This window comes from Equus asinus, chromosome 13 (genome assembly GCF_041296235.1).
Source record: "Equus asinus isolate D_3611 breed Donkey chromosome 13, EquAss-T2T_v2, whole genome shotgun sequence".
Taxonomy (NCBI): domain Eukaryota; kingdom Metazoa; phylum Chordata; class Mammalia; order Perissodactyla; family Equidae; genus Equus; species Equus asinus.
This window is the reverse complement of record NC_091802.1, coordinates 60,008,082-60,034,203: the sequence shown is the minus strand read 5'-3', so window position 1 is coordinate 60,034,203 and position 26,122 is coordinate 60,008,082. Positions and strand designations below refer to the sequence as shown.

Below are 26,122 nucleotides of genomic sequence, written 5' to 3'. Positions count from 1 at the left end.
TAGCAGTCTTGACCGGGGAGGAGTCAGGCCAGGAACTATTTCATTCATTATAAGTCCTCTCTAATATTTGATTTTTAAAATCATGGCATACTAATTTCGTAAAAATAAAAATACTTATTTTAAAAAGAATGTTGAAAGCAGAAAGATTGGAAGATTTTCCTTAATTTACAAATTACAAAGCAATATGACAATGAAAAAAGCAATACGACAAATAAAAACGTAGAAGACGGCGGAGTGACGGACGCGCGTGTCCTGGCTAGAAGGACGTTTGAGTTGTGTGTGGTCGTTTGCACTGCGCTCTCCAGAGGCCGTCCTCAGCCTCGCCTGCAATGGTCCTGTGAGATGGGCGTCCACAGCAAGGAACCCTCCCGGTCCCAGCACAGTGCTGTGCGACCAAGAACACGAGGCCGATAATCATCCTTAAAATTTATGTCGCGCAGACTTGTGTCCATGTTTATTACTCGGAGGCTTTCTGGTCCAAGGAACCATCTTCCTGCATTATATTTAATCACTTTTTACCCTCTTTATTGTTTAAACACTGGCACAAACCACTTTATCTGCCAATTTCAGTTCACATGTTATCATTTACCAATAAAAGTGCTAAAATGTATTGTAAATTTACAAAGAATTTGGTCAAGTGTAAGAGGGAAATAATTTTTTAAAAGAATAAACCTAAGAGGCCATATAGGACTGCTATTTCTACAGCAGATAATAAAATGACTAACGTGAACATTAAGATACATGCTAAGAGCCAATTTTATCTTTTCAATTTCCGCTGTTTATGCAAGAGACCAAACTGAACAATAGCCAATAACAGTAAGTGTATTGGAAAAACATAAGACTTATCTACACGTAATTAAAAAAAGGACTGAAGATAAAAGTCAGAGCTAATTATAGAACATATGGTAGAACTTTGCATTGCCGTCTCTTTGCCACTTCAGATAACATACTTTTCATTTGCTCTCTTCCATGAGGCATTAGTCAATTAAACATTTTTTTCCCAAAAAAGATGCATGGAAATCTTTTTCGTTGCACTTGATGAAATGAACAGTTTCTTAGGCTGATTAATCCTTGGCAACACACAGAGAATACATACAGGACTGACAGAGCAGATACTCAAAGTGCTGCAAAGAAAACATTTAGTCTCATGCAAGAGAGAGAAATGCTTGCTTTCTGCTGAAAGGGGTGGAGAGAGGCCATATTTAACATGTTTTAATTAACTAAGGCTGATGTATTGGTCTTTCTTAACCACCCGAAGCTCATAAATTGGGTATAAAAACCAGGCAGAATTCTTTGGCATTTTTATTTACATATTATAAATGTAAAAAAAAATTTTTTTGCAATATTTATGACTTGATGCGAGAAAAAGCAAATTATCTCTCGCCGCTTTGATTTTTTTAGTGCTCATCAGATAACCTATCCCTTGGTTAAACCTAGATGAAATGCCCAAAAGCAAGGTAAAAATTTGATGATACAAAACTTAATCTTCCCCTTCTCTTTTTATAGAATGCAAAAATAATAACTGTGGCACTTGGTTCCATTTTCAAGGATAAAGGGCATTTTATTTATCAGTCACTCTTATGCAATGTTCTGCATAAGGGCTTAATTTATAAATATGAAACATTAAACTGTATGACAGCAATATCCTCCGATGAAATGTGAAAAAACATAACAATACATTAAAATTGGATAGACCCAAAAAGGCTTGAGGAAACATGTACTCTGGACCATTTTTGCTCCTGAATTGAGAGTTTCCTGCACTGTAACCAATCAGAATTCATGACTCCCTCGAGGCTGCAGAATATTTTATTCTCACACTTTCGTGTAGGCCACAGGATGGAGGCCTCTTAATTGAAACTACCTCTTCGATTTCTCTTTAGAATTCACTGTTTTTTCAAACATCAAATATTAATTAAAACAACCAAGTAAAATGTCTCTTCACGATCAGAGCACTGCACTGGCTTTCCAGCTCTTTCAACGGAAGCCACCAATGGCAGCTGTTCTGGTTTATTTTCTGTATTTAGCTTAGTGGGTTTTTGTTTGTTTTTTAACACAAAAGAAAATAGAATTGAGGCAATAACAAAGTGCTAGTGGAACTGCAGACTGTGCCCAGATATGGGTCCATTTCTCCTAAAATGAATGTGTCTGCTTTATTTTAACATTTATCTCAGAGGTAGAGACCAGTGGAGCATAAATCAACTCTGTTAATGTTACCACTTAATTAATGTTCAGATTAAAAAAGACACTGAGTAAAATGAGATGTATATATGAGCCTACAAGCTTGTACCGAGGACCTCCCAAGTTCTTTGTCATGGAATACACCTGTGCAATTCTCCACTCAAAGAATGAAGGGAAGCACCACCTGGAGCCCAACACCCACCCCACTGCACCCCACCCCACCACACCATCCCAGAGAAAACAAAACAAAGACTCAGCCCCAATCCCGGGGCATTCGAGTGCCTCACCTCCAACTCCTGCTCCCTCTGCAGGGCAAACTGCTTGAAGGACTTGACGATAAGGCCAGCATTGGAGCAGTCGTAGACGAATATCGACGGGCTGCCCATCCACGTCTGCAGGTCATATATAGACAGAGGGATGTACTGAGTGTAGTTCTGGAAAACAAACAGCGCACAGTGTGACTTACACCTCGAGAACTCTGCTTGCTAACCAGCACCTGCATGTCAAGGAAGGGACAACACAGTGGGCGTGGCCGTGGAGAGAGTTCTTGAGCTATCGTCTCTACACACCATAAGTGACAGCACACCAAGCTCCTCCACCATCAGCCCATACGCTGTTTCACGCAGCAGTGGGAGTGCTGGACGGCTGTCACAGCTCCATCCCTGGCCCCGGACTCCTCTGCAGTTGCCACCTGGTTCAGTGGCCCGCTGTCTCCTGGGAACACGGCTCATTCCCACTGTGAGATGACCTTCCATGTATCCTACCGGAGACCTTCATTCTTTGCTCCTCCTCTCCCACCCACTCACCCCAAACCATAGCTTTCTCTTATGACCTAAGGACGTGCGTGCTACGTGCACCACTGCCTGCGCACCGTTTTACTCAGTGACTTCTCTGTGCTCACGTAACATAACATGTGCCTCGCTCACAAAGGAGATAAGCTCTGAAGAGTTGGTCAGGTCCTCAAATTGACGTTTGCCTCATCGTCCCTTTCATTTCAGAGCTATTAACTTTATCCTCTAGATGATTAAAAAAAAAATCACACTTAGGGGTACAAGTGGATTTGGCCTTGTAATTTTTTTTCAAATCACAGAACAATCACCTATTAACACGAATTCACGGAGCAAAATATTTTTCTGGACTCACTATACTGTTCAGCACTCGAAAACACTCCTGTGATTACTGATAAATGTAGAAAAGTACGTCCTCCTCTCACCAGAGAAACGATTAAAATCCTCACTCAAAGGTAACATTTTCAAGTAGTTCTTGACATAGAAGGCTGTCACTTATTTACCCTCCTCTGCACCACAAGTCAAAGTGGTGAAACTGGCAGAAATCAATGCTGCGCACTGACAGTAAAGGGCACTGCATTTCCCAGCAGCTGGGCCGCAAACACCGCCTCTGGTGTTGCTGACGGGATTGTTTACAACGCAACACGAAAAAGGGCAGAAGACAAGAAGACCACACAAGGCCCAGAGAAGGCTGGCATCGAAAGCCAGGCGGCAGAGGCTCTCCCGACGTGGACAGCAAAGCACCAGATGCAAGTGCCACTGCAGACAGGACAAGGCGACGTGCTGACAGCACAGGTGTGTGGAGCACAGACACAGACATCATGAGGGGACCAATGCTACTTACACTACGCTATTTCGTGTTGCTGAACTGCCCTTATCTGATGCTTATTTCTCATCATTGCATGATGCCAGAGAGCACGTGAAATGCCCGTTCTCAATGAACTCTCATTGAAGGATTCTAAAGATGTCAGTTCTTCCCTAATGAATCTACAGAGTCAATGCAAGCCCAATCAAAATACCAGCAGTGCTTTTCTTTAATGGAATTTGACAAGATATTTCTAAAGTTGGTGCAGAAGAGAAATGCACAAGAATAGCAAAAAAAAAAAAAAAATTAATAGAGAATAATGAGTAGGGACTCGCACTACCAGACATCAAATATACTATAAGTCTATGGCAATTACAGGATGATATTAGGGAGGGCAAGACCAACAAATCACGGGAAGAGAAAGTCCAGAAATAGAGTCACATATATAATTGTAATGAAGGTGGCATTTTAACTCGGTGAGGAAAGAATGAACAAGTCAAAAGCGATGCTATAAATCTAGCCATTTGTTATTGCTAACAGACTCCACACACACTCAGGGTACATTTAAAAACTAAACATAAAAGCAGAATAAAAGATTTTTATTTATTTTGGTGTGGGCCTTCTTAAACAAGTCACAAAACCCAGAAGGCTTAAGGGAAAACATAACTCACATAAAAATTATATAATTTTCATTAAAAAACATGCCAAGAATAAAGTAGGTATAACATACGTGATGGAGGATTTATATTTAGAATGTGTGTGTATGTATAAGTTTCTGCTACAGATCAACAAAAGAGGAAACAACAAGAAACAAGACACCAACAGGCAGTTCACAGTAGAAGAAACACAAATGAGCAATGATTATGGAAAGAGTTTCATGCTCTTGATTAATCATGCAAATACAAATTACAATGAGAATCATCTATCTATGTGTCTGTCTGTCTATCTATCTATCTATCTATCTCTCTATCTTCATCCAGCAACTTGGAAGAAATGTAAAATGTGAACAACACCTCATGTTGACTAGGCTGTGTTCACAGGACACTGGTTTGCTGTCAGTGGGAATGTAAATTAAGGAAGCTTTTTTGGAAGGCAATCTGGCAGTACTTTAATATTTTTAAATGTACATCCCTTTTGAATTCTGGGTGCCCAACCTATAGAAAGACTTGCATCTGTACACATAACTATACGTACAAGGATGTACAATATTTTTCCTGGTAAAACCTGTGAAGCTACCTAAATGCCGCTGTGGAAGAGCCTACTGGTCTAATATCTGTCTTCTCCCTCTTCTTCACCAGTGGAAGTTTTAGCTGAGCACATTTCCCAGTGTCTTTGCAGCTAAGTCTGATCTCGCAGCCAAATTCTAGTCAATGGGAAATGATCAGAAGCGAAGAGTCCAAATTCTAAGTGCTGTCCTCATGCTCACCCTTTTCTCTTTCCTTTGCCCGTGGAGGGAATGTGGACATGGCAAGCCGTCTTCGACCACGGAGAGGACAAGAGCAGAGGGATAGTAGAGCTGTGTGATGGAAGGGGCCTGGGCCCTCCAGCACGTCAATGCCACAGCAGGCCCAGATGGCCCACCGGGACTATAAGAGCCTTTTCTGGGTCCTAATTTATCTAACATGAAGTAAGCATTACACAAAAGAGGGTCCACACATCCATATAATAAAACACCATGCAGCTATACACGACTGCGGTTATTTATACACATTTCCATGGAAAGACGTTAGAGGCTTCATACGATTTTAAAACTGCAAGTTTGAGAACATCACATATAACATGATCCCATTTTGTGGGAAGAAAAGAAAAGTTGTGTGTGTGAAGCCTCACATCCCTCGCACGTGAGCACTGCTCTGCACAGAATGAGGACTCAGTACGCGTGTGCTGGGTGACTAGGTCACACACTGGCACTGAAAGAAAACACACCAAGGGACTGAGGGCTGCTCACTGCAGCTAGGGAGGGGGAGGTGTGCATGTGGGTGTGAGGGGCGTCATATCATTTCTTTTAATATTTCTGTATTAATCTTTCAGAATCTTTTATAATAGAAACTATCTGTATTTTTTAGAAATACAAAATGCACACAAACTATTAAAAGGAGGGAGGGAAAGGGTAACCTCCAGGGTTTACGACCATATAGTTCTACATTCATTCAGTATTTTCTAACGAGCAGGTATTACATATCATCTGCATAAGTACAAAGCCTTCAGCAAATGCTCCATTAGACAGAGCAGAACATGAATAACCAGCTCCCCAGACACAGCAAGGAAGAGCTCCTCTTCCTGCCTCCCCCAGCACCTCCCTCCCACTGGTTGCCTTGCAGCCCCCACTACTAGGGGAAGAGAAAGGCCAAAATGAACTGTTTAACTGGGCAGGAACACCCCTACACTGAGAGGAGAAAGGATTTTAGCACCAGTCTGGGAAACCATTGCATTTTTATATGTTGGCAACACTCTGTTGGCTGTTTATTTACCTCCCTCAATTTTCTAGGCTCAGTGAGGAACATTCAAATACAGCTGGCGCAGCTCTGACCACATCCCTGCCACCACATCATCCGCATGACTGTCAGGAAGAGGTGGATGCTGCCATCTTTGCTGCCTTCTAGGCACAGGCCCCCAAGGCCCCAAAGGCAGCAAAGAAGCACAGAATAAATTTTAACATACCATGTTCTGGGATCTTGCCTTTTGAGCTGAAATTCAATTTTTATATTTCTCAAATATTAAAAGTTACTATTTATATTTCTGAAAGTTAATTAATGCTGTTCATTAAAATAATGAAGCACTAATACATTAGAAAATCCATTAAGAATTTTTCCTTCCATTCTCTGTGACCGCTGGCCACTGCTGGGGTTCAAGTGGAATCCTTGGCCACCCAGTCCCACTGGATGTCAGAACGTTCTCCATTTTCTAATGCTCGTCCCAGGGCCAGTAGGGCAAGAAGCCTTGGACTTTCCAAATTGGTCTTTAGCTTCATTATTTTTAGTTATGAGAGGGACTTGCATCCTATCCCACCCACAGGGAGGCTCCACCACAGAGAACGGCTTGAACGCACCCTGCGCCTCCACACACACAGGCAGTGTGGGCGTGGCAGCCTCCTGAGCGCCTGCTGAGCAGCAGACGCCTCTGCGGTGGCCTCCTCCAGCCCACAGTTTCGACCACTCGGTGTGAGGGCCGTCCTGGGACGTTCGGCAGCATCCCTGGCCTCGACCTACTACCTGCCAGTAGCACTTACTCCCTCCTAGCCCAGCTGTGATGACCAAAAGGGTCTCTGGATACTGCCAAATGTGCCCTGAGGGGGCTCTCCCCTGCCTTTGAGGAGACACCATTTCACTGGAAGCATTAGTTGTACGTGGTAAGTTTAGTAAGACAGAAACAGCCTGGAAATCTGTATCCCAGAGGGAACACAAAATCAACAATACTAAACCACCCTGAGGAAAATGACCTTTGAGAACTTTAGATCTCATTTCGCATCTCAGAAAGATCCCGGGGAGTCTGTCAAGCTTCAGGACAGAATTACGGCCCTGCAATCCTGCAAAGGCAGCCCACAGAATTCCAGCCTTGGTGCTGCAGGGAAGAGCCCGCAGACGCAGGGGCGGCGGACGGAAACAACATGCAAAGTGTACCTGTCTCTTCATCCGCGGAACACGCCTGTGACGCCTCAGCTGAGCCAACCTCTGCAAGCTGGAAAATTCAGAAGCCCCCCGTGTGCACCAAAGGCCACCTGAAATACCCTAGAGCGTTTCAGGCAACAGTTTGGCTTTCCCTCACCAAAAATTACAAGTACAGAGAATTCCTAATCAAAGTATCTCTTCTTTTTCTTGAAAAAAACATATTCAAGGCCATGTTTTCATTTCAAACAAAGAAACAGAAATAGGTTTTAGATAATTTATTCATTACAATCCACTTTATCTGTCAGGTTATATTAAACATCAAAATAAAAAGCTCACTTTCTCCATCAGACTGTCCTTGCAGGCTGAGTTAACCACAGAGGCCGCCGAGCACCGCGACAAGAGCTGCAAAAGGAGGGCACTTTGTCTTCAGGTAACGCAGCCCACCTCTAAGAAGCAATGCCCCGCTTCCGAGAAGGTTCTGAGCATGCCTTCTGCCAAAGAACTCGGCATGTGAGTCGGAATTCCGGGCCAAGTTAAAATGGCATCCTCCTGAGGGGTTTCCTGTGAGCCCCTTAAGGACGCAGGCTTCCTTGTCGCCTCACAGACAGGGACTGCAGGTACACTTGGATGCGTCACCCTGGCTTTCCCTGGACTGCAAAGGTGATGCATGCGGCTGTTCTCTGAAGAGACAAGAGGCGTGTGGGCTGGCAGAAGATTCACTTGCCTTCCAAAGCGTGTTGTCTGAACACACGTCAGCCAGGAGCAGGAGGTGATGGCCCAGCAATGGGAAGTACAGGGGAGCGGTGCTTGTGAGCCACATGTGGCCACGAGCGATGCCAGACGTATGTCCGTCCGTCCAAACAGCACGAGCAAACTTTCAGTCCCTTTATTGGTCTTGTTGATACTTCTCGCGCCTTTCCTTTATTCCAGTTAAATAATTTTTTACTCCATGAGTAATTCTAAATAAATGTCATTTAAATAATAGAATTTATTGGTTTTTTAAAACTGCATCTCACTATCAAACGGATGCCTCTTACTCTGGTTTAGTATATAGCTCATTACTGATTCTGTTCAAAGATGCATCATAAAGGTTTTTCAATGTGCTATTATCAAAAAGATATATTTGTGACTTTTTAAAAGCACTATTTGTGCCAGACCAGATTTATCATTTGTTATAATCGTTACTTTATCCACATTGAGAATGCAGCAGGATCCAAAACAAAAGCTCTTAATTTTATTGTAAACTTGACCTTTCCTTTCTGAGAATTTTATTTTGTTTGCTTACAATAGTGAAGACTATCAGTAAAAACGCTGTTTCTTCAAGAGAAATGCTAGAAAACTTTGGACTGTCTAAGAGCTTCAGTTTTTAAACAATATTATTTCCTTGATGCTAAGAGATATAAACCCTTAGACCATATCTTAACTGATTTCTCAGAAGTCCCCAACTGAGTGTGCATCAGGATGGCCTGGAAAGGCAGATCTCAGGCCCCTCCCACAACAGGCTTCTGCAGTCTTGGAGGCGTCTAATAATCTGCCTTTCTTCTAAGTTCTGAGAAGCTGCTGCCGGGTCTGGGACCCAAACCTTCAGAACCGTGGTGTAGACAGTGCAAGTGTGCCATGCAGACAGAGGACATCCACACTGCAGCTTTGGTGTCACTGTACTTTTTATGCGTTATGAATAACACTTCCCAAACCCTTTTTCTTCCATCTATGATTTAGCAGTGTACACAGACTGATCAGGAAACGTTTCATGATGTGATGACATTTCAATAAAAATCTCCATTCATCCATGAGTCAACGTGTAAGAAGATTTTTCTCTACGAGTTCAATTTCTTTGATTGATTTAGGGCAATTCAGATTTTCTATTCCATTTTGGGTCACTTTTGGTAGGTTGCATTTTTTAAGGCATTTTCCATCCAATTTAAGTTGTTAAGTTTACTGGTATAAAATTATTAACATTTCCTATCTTTTCAACATCTATAGCATATGTGATGATATCCCTTCTTCCATTCCTAAATATTGATTGATTATGTCTTCTCTTTTCTCGTGATCTATCTAGCTAGAGACTTGTCAATTTTATAGATCTTTTCAAAAATACCACATTTTAGCTATGTTAACTTTCTCTATTGCCTGTGCTCTATTTTACTGATTTGTACTCTATTTCTTTCCTTCTACTTACTTTGAGTTTGCTCACCATTTTCTCGTTTCTAAAGGTGGAAATTTAGATTTAAATGTTAAACCTCCCTTCCCTTCCGTATGAGGATTTAAGGCTATACATTTCCATGTAAGCACCTCTCTAGGTGTAGCCTACCAATTTTGACAGGCCATATTTTCATTATTGTTTAGTTCATGTTATGTTTTTTTCCCTTGTGATATTCTTTTTGAGACGTGTTATTTGATTTTCAAATATTTGAGGATTTTTCAGATTTCCTACCATTTCAGTACCGTGTCGGAGAATACACTCTGCTTGATTCCAATCCTTCCGACTTCACTGAGACGTTTTTATGGCCCAGCCATGGCCCGTCTTGGCGAGCGCTCGCCTGCACCTGGGGACGTGTGTCCTGCGGTTGTCGGAGGAGTGTTCTATGGTAACTGAGTCAGAGCGATCGATGGTATTGGTCTGATCTTTTGTAAAGTAACTGATTTTTTTTTCTAGAAAAAATATACTATGTCTGGAGTTTTCTTTGTGACAAAGTTTTTAATTATCAATTTTAAGTTCAGTTTTAATCTAGCAATTACTGACAGACTGTTATTCAAATCTCCAACTAGAATTACGGATTTGTTTCTTTCTCCCTTCGGTTCTGGCAATCTTGATTTATGTACTGAGAACTCTCATATTAAGTGTATATACATTCAGGATGGTTTACATCTCCCTGACGACCTGACCTGTCTGTCACTATGAACTGTCCCTCTTCATTTCTGGCAAAACTCCTTGTCTTGAAGTCTATTTTCTGGTTAATAATATGGCCACTCCAGCTCTCTTACAACTAGTAGTATTTGCATGGTATATCTTTTTACATTCAACCTTTATGTCTTTATATTTAAAGTGCATCTCTCGTGGACAGCACAAAGTTTGACCTTGCTTTTTATCCAGTCTTATATAAACTCATGAAAAAACAAAGAAATTAAACCAGAATGTGGGACATTCTAGAGGATAGATAACTGATCTAAACTCTTCAAAAAGTCAGTGCCAGGGCTGGCCCAGTTGAGTCCACGTGCTCCACTTAGGTGGCCCAGGGTTCACCAGTTTGGATCCCAGGCGCAGATGCAGCACCGCTTATCAAACCATGCTGTGGCAGGTGTCCCACATATATAGTAGAGGAAGATGGGCACAGATGTTAGTTCAGGGCCAGTCTTCCTTAGCAAAAAGAGGAGGATTAGCAGCAGATGTTAGCTCAGGGCTAATCTCCCTCAAAAAAAAAAAAAGTCAATGCCCACTGTTCAGTGAATGAAAACACAAGTCACAGACTGGGAGAAAGTATTCACAAAACACATAACTGATAAAAGACTTGTATCTAAAATATAAAAAGAACTCTCAAAATTGAGTAAGAAAACAAATAACCCAATTTAAAAGTGGGCAAAAGATATGGACAGCCCACCAAAGAAAATCATACAGATGGCAAATAAGCATATGAGAAGATGCTCAACGTCACAGGTTATTAAGGAAGTGCAGATTAAAACAACAATGAGATACCACTATGCACCTAACTAGAAGGGCTAAACTCCAAATCCATAAAGCAAATGTGGCAAAGTGCTAACTGCTGAATACAGGAGAAAAGCACAGTCGTGCATTGCTTAACAACAGGGACACGTTCTGAGAAATGCACCATTAGGCGATGCTGTCATTGTGCAAACATCACAGAGTGTACTTACACAAACCTAGATGGTACAGCCTACTACACATCTAGGCTGTGTGGTACTGATCTTACGGGAGCACTGTCGAATATACGGTCTGTCTATCTTTGACCGAAACGTCGTTATGCAGTGGATGATTGTATAAAAGTATTCCTTCTACTGTCCTTTCAACCCTGCTGGAGGATCAACAAAGTTAAATGTTGATTCTTTGAAAAGGCTAATGAAATGTACAGCAACCTCTGGTAACAGAGATTAAGAAGAAAAAAAGACATCAACTGTCAGCATCAAGAACGAAAAAGGAAACATCACTAACCCAGACTTCGATAAATTAACAACAGAACATTGTGAGCCACTTTTCATCAACAAATTTGAATAAGCTGAAATGGACAAATTCCTACAAAAGTAAGTCAGCAAAGCTGGCTCAAGAAGAAATAGAAAATCCAAATAGCCCTTTACCAATAAAAGAAACGAAGTCAGTAGTCAAAGATCTCTCCACAAACAAAATGTCAGCCAGACAGCTTTGTCTGTATTCCACCAAATATTCAGACAACACATATTTCAAATCTCACAAAAACTATCCCAGTGTATCTAAAAAGCAACATTGCCTCAACCTATTTTCTAAGGCCACAGTTATACTGCTTATGCAAAGCTGGCAAGAGAAAGAACAATCACAAGCCAATCTCACTCATGAACACTGATGTAAAAATATTAAACAAAATACCAACAAACCAAAGTAAACCCTGCATGAAACAGATAATTCATAATGACACGTTTGTGGGCTACCTTACAAATGAAAGATGTACTTCATATTAGAAAATCACGTATCCTTCAATGCACTGCCAGTTTAAAGGAGAAAAATCATATGATCATCTTACCCACACACATACACACATACATAATGACTTACAAAAATGCAACATCTATTCACGATTTTAAAAAAATAAACTAGGAATAGAAGGTCATTTTCTAATCTGATAAGGGACTTTCTTATCTTTTCTTCTTTTTAAAGCACTCCCTTGGAAATGAGGACTGAAAGAGACTCCCCAGTCGGGACGTCACTCCTTGGGAGGAGTTAGCCAGCACAGTGAGAGAGAACAACAATCAAAGGCGCAAGCCTGGAGGGAAAGAAAGACAACGGCCATCTCTGCCGATGACGCGACAGCCTATTGAGAAAATCTAAACGTATGTACAGATAAACTATTAGAATCAACAAGAGACAATAGCAAAATTAGTAGATATAAAATAAATGTACAAAAGTCAACTGCCTTTTCATACACCTTGGTAAAAACTTATAAAATATAATTTTTCTAGTAAACATTTACAACAATATCAAAAAATATAAAGTATCTAAGAATATATCTAACAAATTATACAAACCTTTATGAAATTATACAATACCATTGACAGACACTTAAAAAGAGCAAAGTCTGGAAGACTCAACAGTGTCAAGATATTGAGTCTCCCCTCATTAATCCACTGATTTACAAGTCGTTTCAGGATTTTCATGGAAGATCAAAGGGCCGAGAACAGCCAAGATGCCTCTGAAGAACAAAGAGGGAAGCGCACCTTCCCGAGCACCACGCAGCACTGAAAACCTGCACCCAGTAACATTGTTTACACAGAGGTGGACGCATGGAACAGAACAGAGAGCTCAGAGACATACGCACACACTATGGGAACTTGTTCAGTTCAAAGCTGGCATTAAATGGTAATGGAACAGGCAGGAATCCATTTGGAAAAAGAAATGAATTGAACCCCTTCTTAACAGTATGTACAAAAATCACTTCCAGGTAGATTAAAGACCTAAATGCAATGGACAAAAATATAACACTTTTGGAAGAACATAAAGTGGAATATTTTTGTAATCTTGGCATAAGGAAAGTCTTCTTAAAGAAGACAGAAAATACCCACACCCTAAAGGAAGACTGACCAAATTGAGTATTTCAAAATAAAGAACTCCTGTCCACTACGGGACACCGTAAAGAGAACAGAAACAAACCAACCAATACAGCAAGCCATAAATTCAGAGAAGACATTCACAATTCATAAAAATGATAAAGGATTACTGTCCAGAATATAAAGAATTCCTCCAAATCAATAAGAAAAAGACACACAACCCAAGTGAAAAACGGAGAGGACACGGCTCTTCAAGCGGAGGAAGCCCACACGGCCACCACACCAATCAGAAGGCGCCTGACCCTCGCAGTCCGCAGGGAGACTCGAGTGACACCACCGTACATCCCTTCACACCCACCAACCCCTACAGACAGAAAATCCTGACGACAGTGTGGGCAAGGAGGGCGGGTGACAGAAGCACTCAGGTGGTTCAGATCGGGACAAAACGAGAACCAACCCGAACGTCCATCCGCACAGAGGGTCCTGAAACATGTCACACCTGGCAGTGGACCCCAGGGAAGAAGACGGGCGCAGCAGCAGTGGGGACAGATCCCCCACGTAATTCTGAGCAGGAAGAGCATGTGCACCACGATCTCCCTCTCGTCACTAGAAACAGCCAATCCCCACGGGGCTGAGAGCCACACAGGCGGCGCTCTAAAGGAAAGGAAGGCGGTGACAAACTCAAAACTCATTGGGCCTCTTATCTTGTGGGGGAGGGTAGAGAAAGGGGTGAGACTAAGGAGGGCACACAGAGACTCCAAAAGGTCATTTTCTGAAGTGGCTGCTGGGTATCTGGCAGTTTGTTATATCGTGTTTCTTTACATTCTACTTTTTCTATAATTATAGTTTTGAATCTATCCACTATGAAATAAAAACAATTAAGATTAAGTTGTTACTAGATACATCCAAGGAAGAGGCGGCATTAGCCCTGAGGCAGGAGCTGGGTCTGGACCTGTCTACATGCCTTTTCCTCTAGGCCACTCCAATTGTTTCAGCTGCCTACACTGCGTGGCCACCTGTGCCAGAGAGGAGCAGAGAAAATGGGACAGCCGGCAGTCGAGTGGTTTGTTAGGTACTTTATATGCTCCACCTCTTTTAATCCTAACCACAACACTGTGAAGCAGCTTCCATAGTAAGGAAACAGAAGTCCAGGAAGTTACCCATTCGTCCAAGGTCCTAGAGCTAATAAAGCAGTATGGCTGAGATCTGAACTCGAGCTGGTTGCATCCCAGAATCAACACCCTTGTGTACAAGGTTAAGGACGTAGGGAGTGGCCACACAGGCTGAGCACTGCGCACCCCCAGGTAGAGGCTTTCATGAAGAAGATGATAAGAGCAGTGCGGCCTGGCTGCTCTCAGGGGGCCAAAGTTCCTGCACTGAGGACAGAGGATGAAACTCAGCACACACAGCTCAGGAAGATGGCGGAAGGGGTGTCACCTACCCCTCACTTTCACCCACAGTCTTTTGATGAAGGAACTGCAAGAGGCCAGCAATGTCGACCCTGGAGAGGGCAGAGCTGAGGCTGTCTGCAGGGTCCTTGGTGTCAGCTCTTTGGAATACCTATGCTATTTTATTCCCGAGGAAAATCGCTGATCCTCAAAGGAAGATTCTAACTGAATTCAGAAATCTTGCAATTGTTCAAACTAGAAGGCTGCTAATCTTGAGGTCTTTCCTCAAAGAACTATAAGAACTCATATCCTCATGGAGGGAAAAATAAATCACAGACCCTACACCTCATGACTTTCTAGGCAGTCATTTCGTTAACATATTTTACAACAGAAACAACTCCTGTGCCTGATTATTTTTCAATTGTTATCACTGAAACAGAAATGATTCCAAAACTTCCCACCAGATAACTGGCCCATTGTCCTATTCAATCGTCCTGCCTTTGGGATTGTGGAAATGGATTCAACATCAATGGTCCAATTAAAGCTACCGATGAAGAGGATCTGCAGCTGACCACCAAAACTGCACACACTTTTTCGCAGAAAGAGAAATGGATTTGGTTCACAGGAGCCTCCACGGCACGCCCACCTTGTTGAAGACCCAGATCTCCCCATTCACTGTGGGCCGGGGCACCCCGTGGCCATTGTAGTGGAAGAGAACCCGCTCCTCCTTGGCGTTTCGACGTAACGATGTGCAAAGCTTCTTCACTTCATCCACAGTTGGATCGAGGCTCTGCTTGTACCGGGCCTGTCACAGGAGAAAAAAGCAAGAAACTTATAATGGATTCATGGGAATACCTGGAGTACATACTCCATTCCTTACTCTGAGTTTGCATTTAATAGCTGCCTGGCCCTGGACAAGTGACCCCAAGTCTCTCCATCTATTAACTGGGATAATGACTACCTCACAGGGTGGTTGTGAAAATTCATCTATTCAATAAATATTTATTGAGAACTACTATGAAAATCACTTGCGATAACATGGTCACATGGTCACTTGGGAACACTAAGCAAAAGGCAGTGCCCCTGTGATATCAAAACTATTTCTCAGAAACACTGAATCCTATTGAAAAAACTATCTGGAAGGGCCAGCCCTGGTGGCCTAGTGGTTAAGTTTGGTGTGCTCCACTTCAGCAGCCCAGGTTTGGTTCCCAGGCACAGACCTACACCACTGGTCTGTCAGTGGCCATGCTGTGACAGAAGCTCACAAACAAAAAAAAGGAATAACAAAGAGGAAGACTAGCAGCAGATGTTAGCTCAGGGCAAATCTTCCTCAGCACACAAAAAAACACAACTATCTGGAACATGGAAGACACAATTTACTTAAGTACAGGAACCTGTGACAAAACACAGCAAAAGCATTATAGGTAAAAAAAAAAAAAAACCAAACAGAGTAAGGAAACAAGCTGCCCTCTTTAGCTCCATCATATTTGCCCTACTTAAATCTGCTCCCACCTACTTCTGCCTGGACCCTTGCCGATGGATACAAAGAATTCACTGAATTAGCAGGACCTAAAATTAACACACAAAAATCAATAGCCTTTATATATACAAACAATAAATGCTTAGAGGACATGAATGTAAGGACCCCCACTTACATAGCAACAAAGAAGATGAAACACACAGGAATAAACAAAAGAAGAAATGTACAAAACCCAGAGAAGGAGAGTTTTAAAAAAACTTGGAAGTAAACTTGAAATGTAGGAAGATGCTCCCTGCTGGGGTAGATGCATCAACATCTTAAGATACCTGTTCTCCACACGTTAACTGACAAAGTCAGTGCACGCCCAATAAATATGACCAGCTATTTTATGGAGTTAGACAAGTTGCTACTGAAGTTCACACGGAAAAACCAACACCCAAGGACAGCCGGGAAAACACTAAAAAAGGAAAACCACAGGCCCTAGTCCTCCCGGGCGCCCAGGCCTCCTCTGGACTCTTGCTAATTCAAATGGTGAGCTCAGGGCCCAAGAGAGCAGCAGGCCAGGCAGCCCCTACACAGAGTCCAGAATTAGGTCCAAATACATTTCCTGGCTTTCTGGTGAACAATGTTTACATAGTCATGTAAATAGTCATAGTTTAATAGTCAGAATATTATGAATGCTGGTTTTATTTCATTAGAACCTGTGCAAACTTCAAGATACCCTGAGAGAGGAGGGCAGGCCAGTGCAGAGACAAGGCCATGTGGCAAGGATGCTGAAGCTGGGTAGTGGGGATGTGGGGCTCATCAGAGGAGTCCTTCCACTTTGTATTCATTTCTCTTTGTCTGGTTGCAAAGAACATTTAATGGTAAATTCACAATAAAAAGAACTAAAAAAGTAAATCTATAACCATACTGGATGGAGGAGTGGAAGCAACATGTATAAAAGCTCTAAAAGGGGCCAGCACCATGGCATAGTGGTTAAGTTTGGCACACTCCGCTTTGGTGGCCGGGGTTCACGGGTTTGGATCCCAGGTGCAGACCTATACCACTGACAGGCCACAGTGTGGCAGTGACCCACATATAAAGTGGAGGAAGACTGGCACAGATGTTAGCTCAGGGCTAATCTTCCTCAGCAACATAAATAAATAAATAAAATATGGATGGTTATACCTAATAGAAAAACACAGCTAAGAGTTTGCCTCTAGGTGGGGATTATGTTTTGATTTTTAAAACATAATCTATGTGTTTATTACTTTGATACACTTTTAAAACATTATTTACAAAGCTAAATAAAAAAATTAACATGGGCCAGCCAGGTGGCGCACCAGTTAAGTTCACACATTCTGCTTCAGTGGCCCAGGGTTTGCCGGTTCAGATCCCAGGTGTGGGCCTAAGCACTGCTTAGCTGTGGCAGGTGTCTCACATATAAAACAGATGAAGGTGGGCATGGATGTTAGTTCTGGGCCAGTCTTCCTCAGCAAAAAAAGAGGAGGATTGGCAGCAGATGTTAGCTCAGGGCTAATCTTCCTCAAAAAAAAAAAAAAATGAACACAATGCCCTGATACCACCTGAAGAGAAACACTGGTGAGAAGGAGGAACATGTGCAGTGAAGAGCCTCGGGCTGCGGCTCCCACTGCGGGACCGGCACCTCCCACAGGGCTTGGCACACAGTGTGTGCTCAGTGAGCACCAGCTGATGTTTCAAAAGAACAGCAGCGAGGAGAAAGGAGCAGAGATGAAAAGCAGACATGAGGAGGCCTGAGAACGACACCCTGCTTATGTTTAAGAAAGCTTTCCTCCCCTTTCTAAGGGAAACGAAGAGTTGCACGTGAAAAGACCAGCAGGAGAATGTGGCCCAATGCACACAGTATCAGTCCCGCCACGGATGAGATACAACCTTTGCTCTCATCTAATTAAATATATTCCAACAATGTGATTTATGACAACATAAAACCCTTGGTGATATACTGTATCCTGGACTCTGAAAGTTATCAGTAGATGTGTGAATATGAAAGTTGCAGAATGACGAAATTCAAAAACAAAGTGTTTCCAGACTCCTGTCATTTTCTGCACCTGTAAGCAAACTAACCCAAGGACAGCAACCCCATCCTATTGCAGGACAATTTTAGAACCTGTGCAGACGTAGCAGGCTAGGGCCTAGCAAAGTGGTCTTCCCTCCCAGTGTTTCCTCCACACCAGCCAGAATGCTACTCCTAAGTAAACAGTGTCACAGGAGGCTCAGGAAAGCTAACATGCAATGCAAGGTTTTCAAATTCATTTTTGTCGTGGAGGCAATGCACACAAATGTGACACTGGCAGAGGGGCTACGAGCAGCCACAGGGGGCTCTCAGAGCAGTGCTGGCCCTCAGGGAGACGGGGTCCATGCGGAAGTAGCGGCTGAGGACACAGGAGCGCTCAGAGCAGCTCAGAGCCAATGCCTGGCCCAGGCGGCAGTGGTGTCCCTGCTCCTTCCAGGTTGGCATCTCGGCCTGAAGCACGTGTTCTGTAAGCACCAGTTCAACTCCCAGCCCTTGTGCAGAATTCCTTCCTGGACCCCTTCAGCATGACTAATCTTCTCTTTCTCTGAACCAACTTACACTGTTCGTCACATGTTCATGTGCAGCTGCTCCAGTCCTACTGAGACCGTAAACTCCATGAGGACAGACACGGTGTGCAATGCAGTGTGCACCTGTCAGGCCAGTCTTGATTTTTATATCTATCCTTTCCACGGCCTCACAACATGCTTGGTTATTAGCAACTAGTTGATGAGGGACAATGAGAGTTTTATCGACATTGATTATCATAATCAGTAATGATACAAATCAAAATGATGAATCCTATCTGATGTTGAAGTGACGAGTGAATTTCAACATATTAGACAGTCTATATGTAAAAATCGTTGCATCTAGGTTATAGATACTTCAGATGTTCATCAACAATTCTTTCCTCTTTGGAATTCTACATATTAAACAGTTAAGAAAATGATACAGAAAAACATTCCTGATGCATCACTGATAAACTGCTTACTTGTGCTCTGGGCAGGATAGAAAAAGGGCACTGAGTCTTAATGCTCTAAACACCTGAATTTTGGTTAATCCCATTAAACAAGATGAAAGTAGTTGATAAATGAAAATCTAGTTCTGGAGGGAAAGAAGGAAACATTTTACTGAGATGTCACGACTTTGGACACGGCCTCCAAACCCACACCCGCACCAGCACACTGTGAAGTTAGAAAATAAGTGTGAAGTACACTTATCTAGACATTCTAGCTTCAAAAGGGTAGGATAAAAAGAATTACAGAGAGTGGGATGGGGTCAGTCTGTGGAGGCTGCTTTCAAATCAGCGCAGCCGCCGCCACTGCGTCTCCTCCTGAGTCCCCAGCCCCCACAAAGACACCTGATGGAGCAGAGGACCCAGGTAAACCCCGTCAGCCAAAACACCTCAGTCACTGACACGACCTGGACAAACCTGGAATTCGGATTTTTCTCTGCCTCAGAGCTGCTGTAGTGACCAAACTAGGCAGCAAACCACATCCCATCTTGGTAGACATTTTGATCTGGGCCTTCATGTAAATTAAAATAAATGCCTATGCATTTTTGATATAAGCACTTTTTAAAATGCATCCTGGTAGGGTGGGTAGAAACAGCTAGAGGTATTCAGAAGAACATTTTAGCACCATGAGCTACAACTACTGGGCCCACGGGCTGAAGGGAGGGAGCAGCCTTCACAAGTGTTCTTACAAGCGCATCCCTGAGTCTCGCCCTGGGCTGTTCTGGAGCAGAGTGGGAGGGGTGCTAGGAAACACCCAGTGTGTATTTTTCCTCCTTCCAGGAAGACTTGCAGGCGTCTGATGTAGGGAAGAGCAAGGATGGAGAGGTTGAATCACAAAGTAATTTTAATGGGTGCTAAGAGTTGTTCTGAATTCACTACTTATTTTCCCTGTGAGCACAACAGACAAAGAACATTTTCATTTACTGCCAAGAGCAGTAACAGGGAATCATACCCCGTTATAATGAGGTTACCGGCTTTCCAGTTGTCTCTCCAAGAAGCCACCCGTCCAAGGGGGCCCCAGGCTGGCCAGCTCTCAGAAGGCAGGGCTGGCCCTACTTGTTTGTGTAACATATGTTATGACCACAGTGTGTGCCAAGAGAGACAGTGCTAAAGATGCCTCTGACCCTCTCCCAAACCAAAGCATTTCTACGACAAGTGTGAGAAAACTGGCCGGGAAAGAACAGCTCTTGACTGAAACCAAATCAACGCATGTGGAGGAAATGAGGGAAAGGGCCTCCATCCTGTGCACTCAGAGGGCACCGGGGGCCTAGGAGGGCCGTGCCTGGGATGCGCCCTTCATTTCCCGCCACAGCAACGACTAGGAGCAGTGAGAGCGGTGGGGAGCTGCCTAGAGAATGCAGGGTCTGTGCCCGGCGTGGGAGGGCAGGAGCAAGCAGTGATGGAACGATGTCCCTCTCGTACTCGTCTCTCCTGCCACGAGGTTACAAAGACACTGACGGAGCTTTGATAACTTTCAACTCACTCATGGTTATCAGACAGTATGAAGAAAACAGCAAATAAATCTTTAGTGCATCGTGTTGATTCCCCCACCCAAAGGCCTTATTTCCTGAAACTTCCTGCTACCAGTAAGTATGACAGTAATCACCCTTGTCAACTATCACGGTCCACTCTGAGCACCACCTTCCTTACTCCTCATAACTATCACCAGAGCAGTCTCAGCTGACACATGCAGAGCCTTGAGAACTCTTCAACTCTTCAGCAAGCGTTCATAAGCACCGTCTCGCCTGAGCCTCCCAAAGCCTCATGCAGGAGGCAGAAAGGGTGCCACTGCCTCATGTCCACAGCCCAGTCCCCCTGAAGCAGGCCATGCTCCTGACCATCTTCCGTCCCCTCGTCTGGGAGGACGCTGCCTTGATCTGGCAGAGACTTGCCTCTTTTCATGCACATTAAAGCCAGTTAACCTGAAGGAGCATCAGGTACATGTTTCAGAGTGAGAAAGACTTCTGAAGCCACGAGCTGTAGGGACAGACGAGAAAAGACAAAGTGCAGAACTCGCCACACAGCAGAGCAGTGGGAAGGGAGAAAGAACCAGAGGGAAAGGGCCCTAAACTGACCCTGGCTATCGGGGAGCCGCCTGATTTCACCATCCCTCTGCATCGGCTTTCTTGCTCCTCGGGCTACAGAAACCCCAACGTTCAGTAATGAAGAACTTGCTCAAAGACAAGGCACCCCAAAGCAAGAACAAGCTGCACTGTGCACCCACACACCGTCTCCCAGGAGCGCCAGGCTGTCTGCTCCATGGTGTTTGGATTCACTTCACAGTCCACAAACCGCCGGGTGCTTTTCAAGCAGGAATGATGAGCGCTTCCTGCTCTGTCTAGCCTGCATCCCACTTTGACCGCTCCCACCCAGCTTTTCTCAGCTCTGCCCTCCCCATGCAGCTATTGAGCTAGGATTTGTAAAGTTCCAGCTCCACTGAAGGACCAATTGCTGTCCCCAGAGATTAGTTCTAAATAGGAGTGTTGTTCTCCCAAGCCACACTGGGCCACAGGGTTGACATTACTTGGAGACATCAATAAAGTTAGGGATTCGTTATTTCTGACCTTGGCTCCATCAAGGTCTTCTCCTGTGGGGTTGCAAAAAATGACCTAGCCTCATTTTCTTACCTATTGCACAGAAAGGACATATTAATGGACTCATGAAAGGCACTACAGATATTAATAATATGCCTCCTGGGGTTTTATGGGAATTAATTAATATTTTTAAGAGCTTTGAAATGAGAAGCACTAAATTAAATGTCACCACACCACGTTAAGGACTGGAAAGCCTCAGATAATGGCTCCACAGTGTGAGGGACAGGAGTGGCAGGGGAAGCAGCTAATCATTTGGGAGATTTATGACAACTTTAGCCAGGGGTGTGAAATGACAAAGCAAGTCTCTAAAATACTGCCTATTGTGCTAGGCATTACTATGTAATCTCAAGACGTGATAAAATAGAAGCATGGAAATTTCAGAGCATGCAACAGAGGAAGAGAATAAAAGAATGAAAAACGGAAGAAGGAAACAAAGACAGGCTGCCCCTTGGCTTAATGACAGAAAACGCAGCTCCAAGTTTCATTTCCTTCTCAGTGATGGTCTCTCACCCCAAAATGACACCTATATGCTAATAAGGCCTACGCAGTGTCCCTGCAATCAGATTCTGCATTCCCTGTGGAAAGCTTTATTTCCCCTCAGCCTCCTCGTCATGCATGGACAGATTTCAGAGGCTAAGGAATACGGGTGCAGGAGGGGCTCTGTTCCCTGCAGCCGAGGTTAGCAGCTGTGGCCCCTTCCCAGCCTGGTGAAGCCACACAGAGAGCTCCTGATGTGCCTGGAGGAGAGCAAGGCAGCGCAGGGAGGAGGAGCCAGGGGCTCTGCTTGGCAGGTCTTCTCTCTTGACAGAATCCTGTAACGAGGAAACCCTGTGCAGCAGCAACAGCACTGCCTGTGCTTCTCTGGGGTTTCCAGTAAAGACTACTGCCATCTTACTCGACTAGGAATGTGAGTAGGAATAACGTGATTTCCGTCCTTCTTTCCATCCTTCTATAGCTATGGATAACATTTCAAGTTCAGATCCAAAAAACTGAAAAGCATGAGAGATTTTCTCAGAACTGTCCAGGAAGAACAAACATAACGTTACAATTTGGGCCAGTTCTGCCCCGGGTCTGGGGTCCCCCAGAAGTTTCAGCCCTGCCCCTCTCCTTCCCAAGTAGGAAGCAAGGACTTCCAAGGAATGCTGGGCAGGGAGGAAGGTCAGGTCTGCACAAAGGACACCTGTTCTAGGTGGTAGCCCCACACAAGAAAGCTCCAGGCCCCAGGCAGTTCAGGGCTTTATGCCACCACCCCTCTAAACACACTTATTGTTGCTAAAGCTCTTTCTATCCCCACTATCACTACCTAGGCCAAGCCACTGCCATCACTAACACCATCACCACCACCATCATCATAATCACCACCACCACCACCACCATCATCATCGTCATTGTCATCATCACCACCATCACTACCATCATCATCGTCATCACCACCACCATTACCACAACCACCATCATCTTCATCATCATTGTCATCACCATGATGATCATCACTGCCATCACCATCATCAGCACCATCACTACCTCATCATCACTGTCATCATCAGCACCATAACAACCATCTTCATGACCGTCCTCACCACCATCATCATCATCACCACCACCACTGTCTATTTCTTAGATTACTACAACAGCTTCCCAACTAATCTGCTAGCCTCATTTGCTCTATCCAAATCCATTCTCCAAAACTCACTATGTCTCCCTTGCTAGAAACCCTTGGACAGCTTCCCACTGACTCTGCAAACTCTTTAGAATGGCCCACAAATCCCTGCAAGACCTCCAGCCTTGTCTCTAAATAAAGCCTGAGAGTCTACCCTCCAGCCATAAGAAAGTATCTTCAAGTCTTTTGTCACATTATGTTCTCACCTACCTTCTGGACCTCTGCCACACCCTCTTTTTTCCCCCATCCCCCAACTCCAACTCTTGCCAGGACATTTCCCGTTTCTTCTTCAACTATCGTGTTAAATGTTACTTCTCTGGAACTCCCTCTCAGGTGCCGCCCTCAGAAACTGGGTAGTTACCCTATGCCAAATGCTCCCATAGCACTTCCAGGTCCCCTAGCATAGCATTTATGCCCCTTGACTCTATCAGCTTGTTACACATCTGTCTTCCTCCCCCCACTTTCTTCCCGCCCTGATCAAAGCCCTGTGAAGGCAGAGATTGTGATGTCCCTGCTCACTATGGCATCCCTCAGGTAAGCATAATGCCTAGCACGCAGTTGGAGCTCACTGAATATTTGTGCATGAACAAATGATGAATAAATATTTCCTACTAGAGTTTGCAAAGCCCAATGAGCTTTTCCAAACAGAGCTGTTATATCAGAGGCTTGGAGTTTCTATTTTTATTTTTTTGAGATTTTTAAAGATTCAGTTCTGTTGAGATGGAATGCAGTGGTAAAGCAAGCCTTTTACTACAGCACCCAGGTCCCTCAGCAGACAACTTCATGCCCTGACAAAGCGATCTGCTGCTCTGAACAAGCTCAGGGAGGATGCTGGAGGAAACTCTAACTCCCACCAAAGCACCAGCTATCGTGTGGAGTGAGCCTGACTGACACTTTCCATAAGCAGGCTCTCCTGGGTGTCAATAGGAGCTGGACAGGTGACCATCCCGAGAGCTATGCTGTTCATCTGATGCGAGGAACCAGGAGTGCCGTCTGTGAGCAGAGGCAAATGAAAGGAGATTTACTCTGTCGCTGGCAAATATATGTGTCTTTCAAGTTTTATACCTGCATGAAAGGCAATAAAAAGACATTCCCTTTCTTCAGGACAGCTCCTTGGAGAAGAGTGGGTGGAGAAGCAGCAGCTCCTCTGCCAGACGCCCAGTGTCAGGCTATAAGGGATCTTTGCGAATGCAAAGATTCAGGAGAAAAGAGAAAAAGGCGAAAATTGAACGGTGACATGGTAGAAGAAAGAATGACCAACTTGGTGTGACATGTTTTCTCCTTCCTACTCCTGAGGACCAGTATGTGGAACAGTGACCACAAGCATCCCACACAGGGCAGGCGCACACCCACGCTAACGACCCCCTGGAAGGATAATGTTAGGAACTTCACTCTCGCCTTGTCCCTTTTCAAGCTGTTCCAACACGTCATTACTCTACTTAGACTGCTCCTGTACAGTCATGAGGTTTTCATGGCCAAACCCGGTGGGGAGTCTGAGGTTCCTGCTACCAGCCAGGTCTCCAGCATCTGACGCAGCTGCTCACTCCCCCGACAGCCAATCCCCACCTTGCCTTCACCTGGTTCTCCGCCCCCTCTCCTCCTCTCTCCTCGCCTCTCTCCTCCTCCCTCAAACTGCTCTGACTGCGTTTCTCACCTCTTCCCCTGCTCCATCCTCCTCCATGAGCCCTCAGATGTGGCTGTGATTCAGCCTCCCTTCTCCTCTCACTCCCCATGCTCCTCCTGGGTGGCAGCTTCAAGAACACGTTACAATGGAATGCCTTGCCTTGCTTCACGCATGCCCACTCCTCTGGACTCCCTACCTTAATCACTGGCACCAGCCTGACCGTGTCGCCCAAACCACACACCTTGGGCCCATCCTTCACTCTGCTCTCCTTACCTCCCCTTCATCCAGTGGATCATTAGGCTTTGTTCAGTGGAGCTGTGGCATGTCCCTCACACATGGCTATACAGCCTCTGCCTCGTCAGGGGTCGAATATCCCCTAACTAGCTCCAGGCCTCCAGACTATCCTCTCTCCAAGTCTTTCCACTCAGTCAGAGCTTTCTTTCTCAAACACAAAGTGATCAGGCTACTTGCCACCTAAAAACAAACCATCAAGGGGAGTGTCCACTGCCCCAAGACAGTATCACCATGCCTGAGCATGGTCACAGCCTCCTCGGCCATGCGACCACTACCACCCTCTACTCAGCCACCGTGTCCTTTCCAAGGGTTTGATTAAGCATGCCCTTTCACAGTTCGAGGCCTTTGCACAAACAGTTCCTCTGTCTGGACTTCTCCCCGTCTCGCTAACCATGTGTGAGCAAGCTCCCATTCTCGTCTTCTCCACGTGGCCCTCCCCGCTTCTCTCACACCAACGTCCGTCTGGGCTCTTTTGTGGCTCATAGGGTGCCCTCTACGTCTCTGCACGTACCACATGGATCACGATCCTTCCAGACCACAGGCTGCTGAGGACAGAGCCCTCAGAAGTTCCCTTGAATCCCAATCATCTCTGGACACACTGAAGTCACACGAGACAAGTGTGGGGAACGATTCATGGGTGTTTTTCTGAACTATATTGACTTTATTAATATATCATTTACCGTAAATTAACAGAAGTACATCTCCACTCTCCCAATGTAATTTTGCTCATCCCCACATGGGCCTCAGAGCTGATCTGTTATCAGGAAAGGTGAAGGCAAGGTACTGTATAGTACAAATTCACCGTCCCACTCCACGTGCATATTTTATTTTCTCTTCAAGTGCTATCCTGGGTAATTTTTTCCTGATGTTATCACTACAACATTGGTTTTCTCCCCAAATCT

The 26,122-nt window shown here is 44.4% G+C and overlaps 1 protein-coding gene across 7 annotated transcripts in view; it reads right to left on the bottom strand.

The window, feature by feature from the left end:
- RPTOR (regulatory associated protein of MTOR complex 1) overlaps window positions 1-26,122 on the bottom strand; it is a 397,196-nt gene that overhangs the window by 226,510 nt on the left and 144,564 nt on the right. For all 7 annotated transcript variants that reach the window (XM_044746113.2, XM_044746114.2, XM_070483827.1 and 4 more), the window contains exons 4-5: window positions 15,165-15,323; window positions 2,466-2,612 (exon numbers count right to left, since the gene is read on the bottom strand). In XM_044746113.2, coding sequence (XP_044602048.2) covers window positions 2,466-2,612; window positions 15,165-15,323 — 306 coding nt within the window. The remainder of the gene's footprint in view (window positions 1-2,465; window positions 2,613-15,164; window positions 15,324-26,122) is intronic.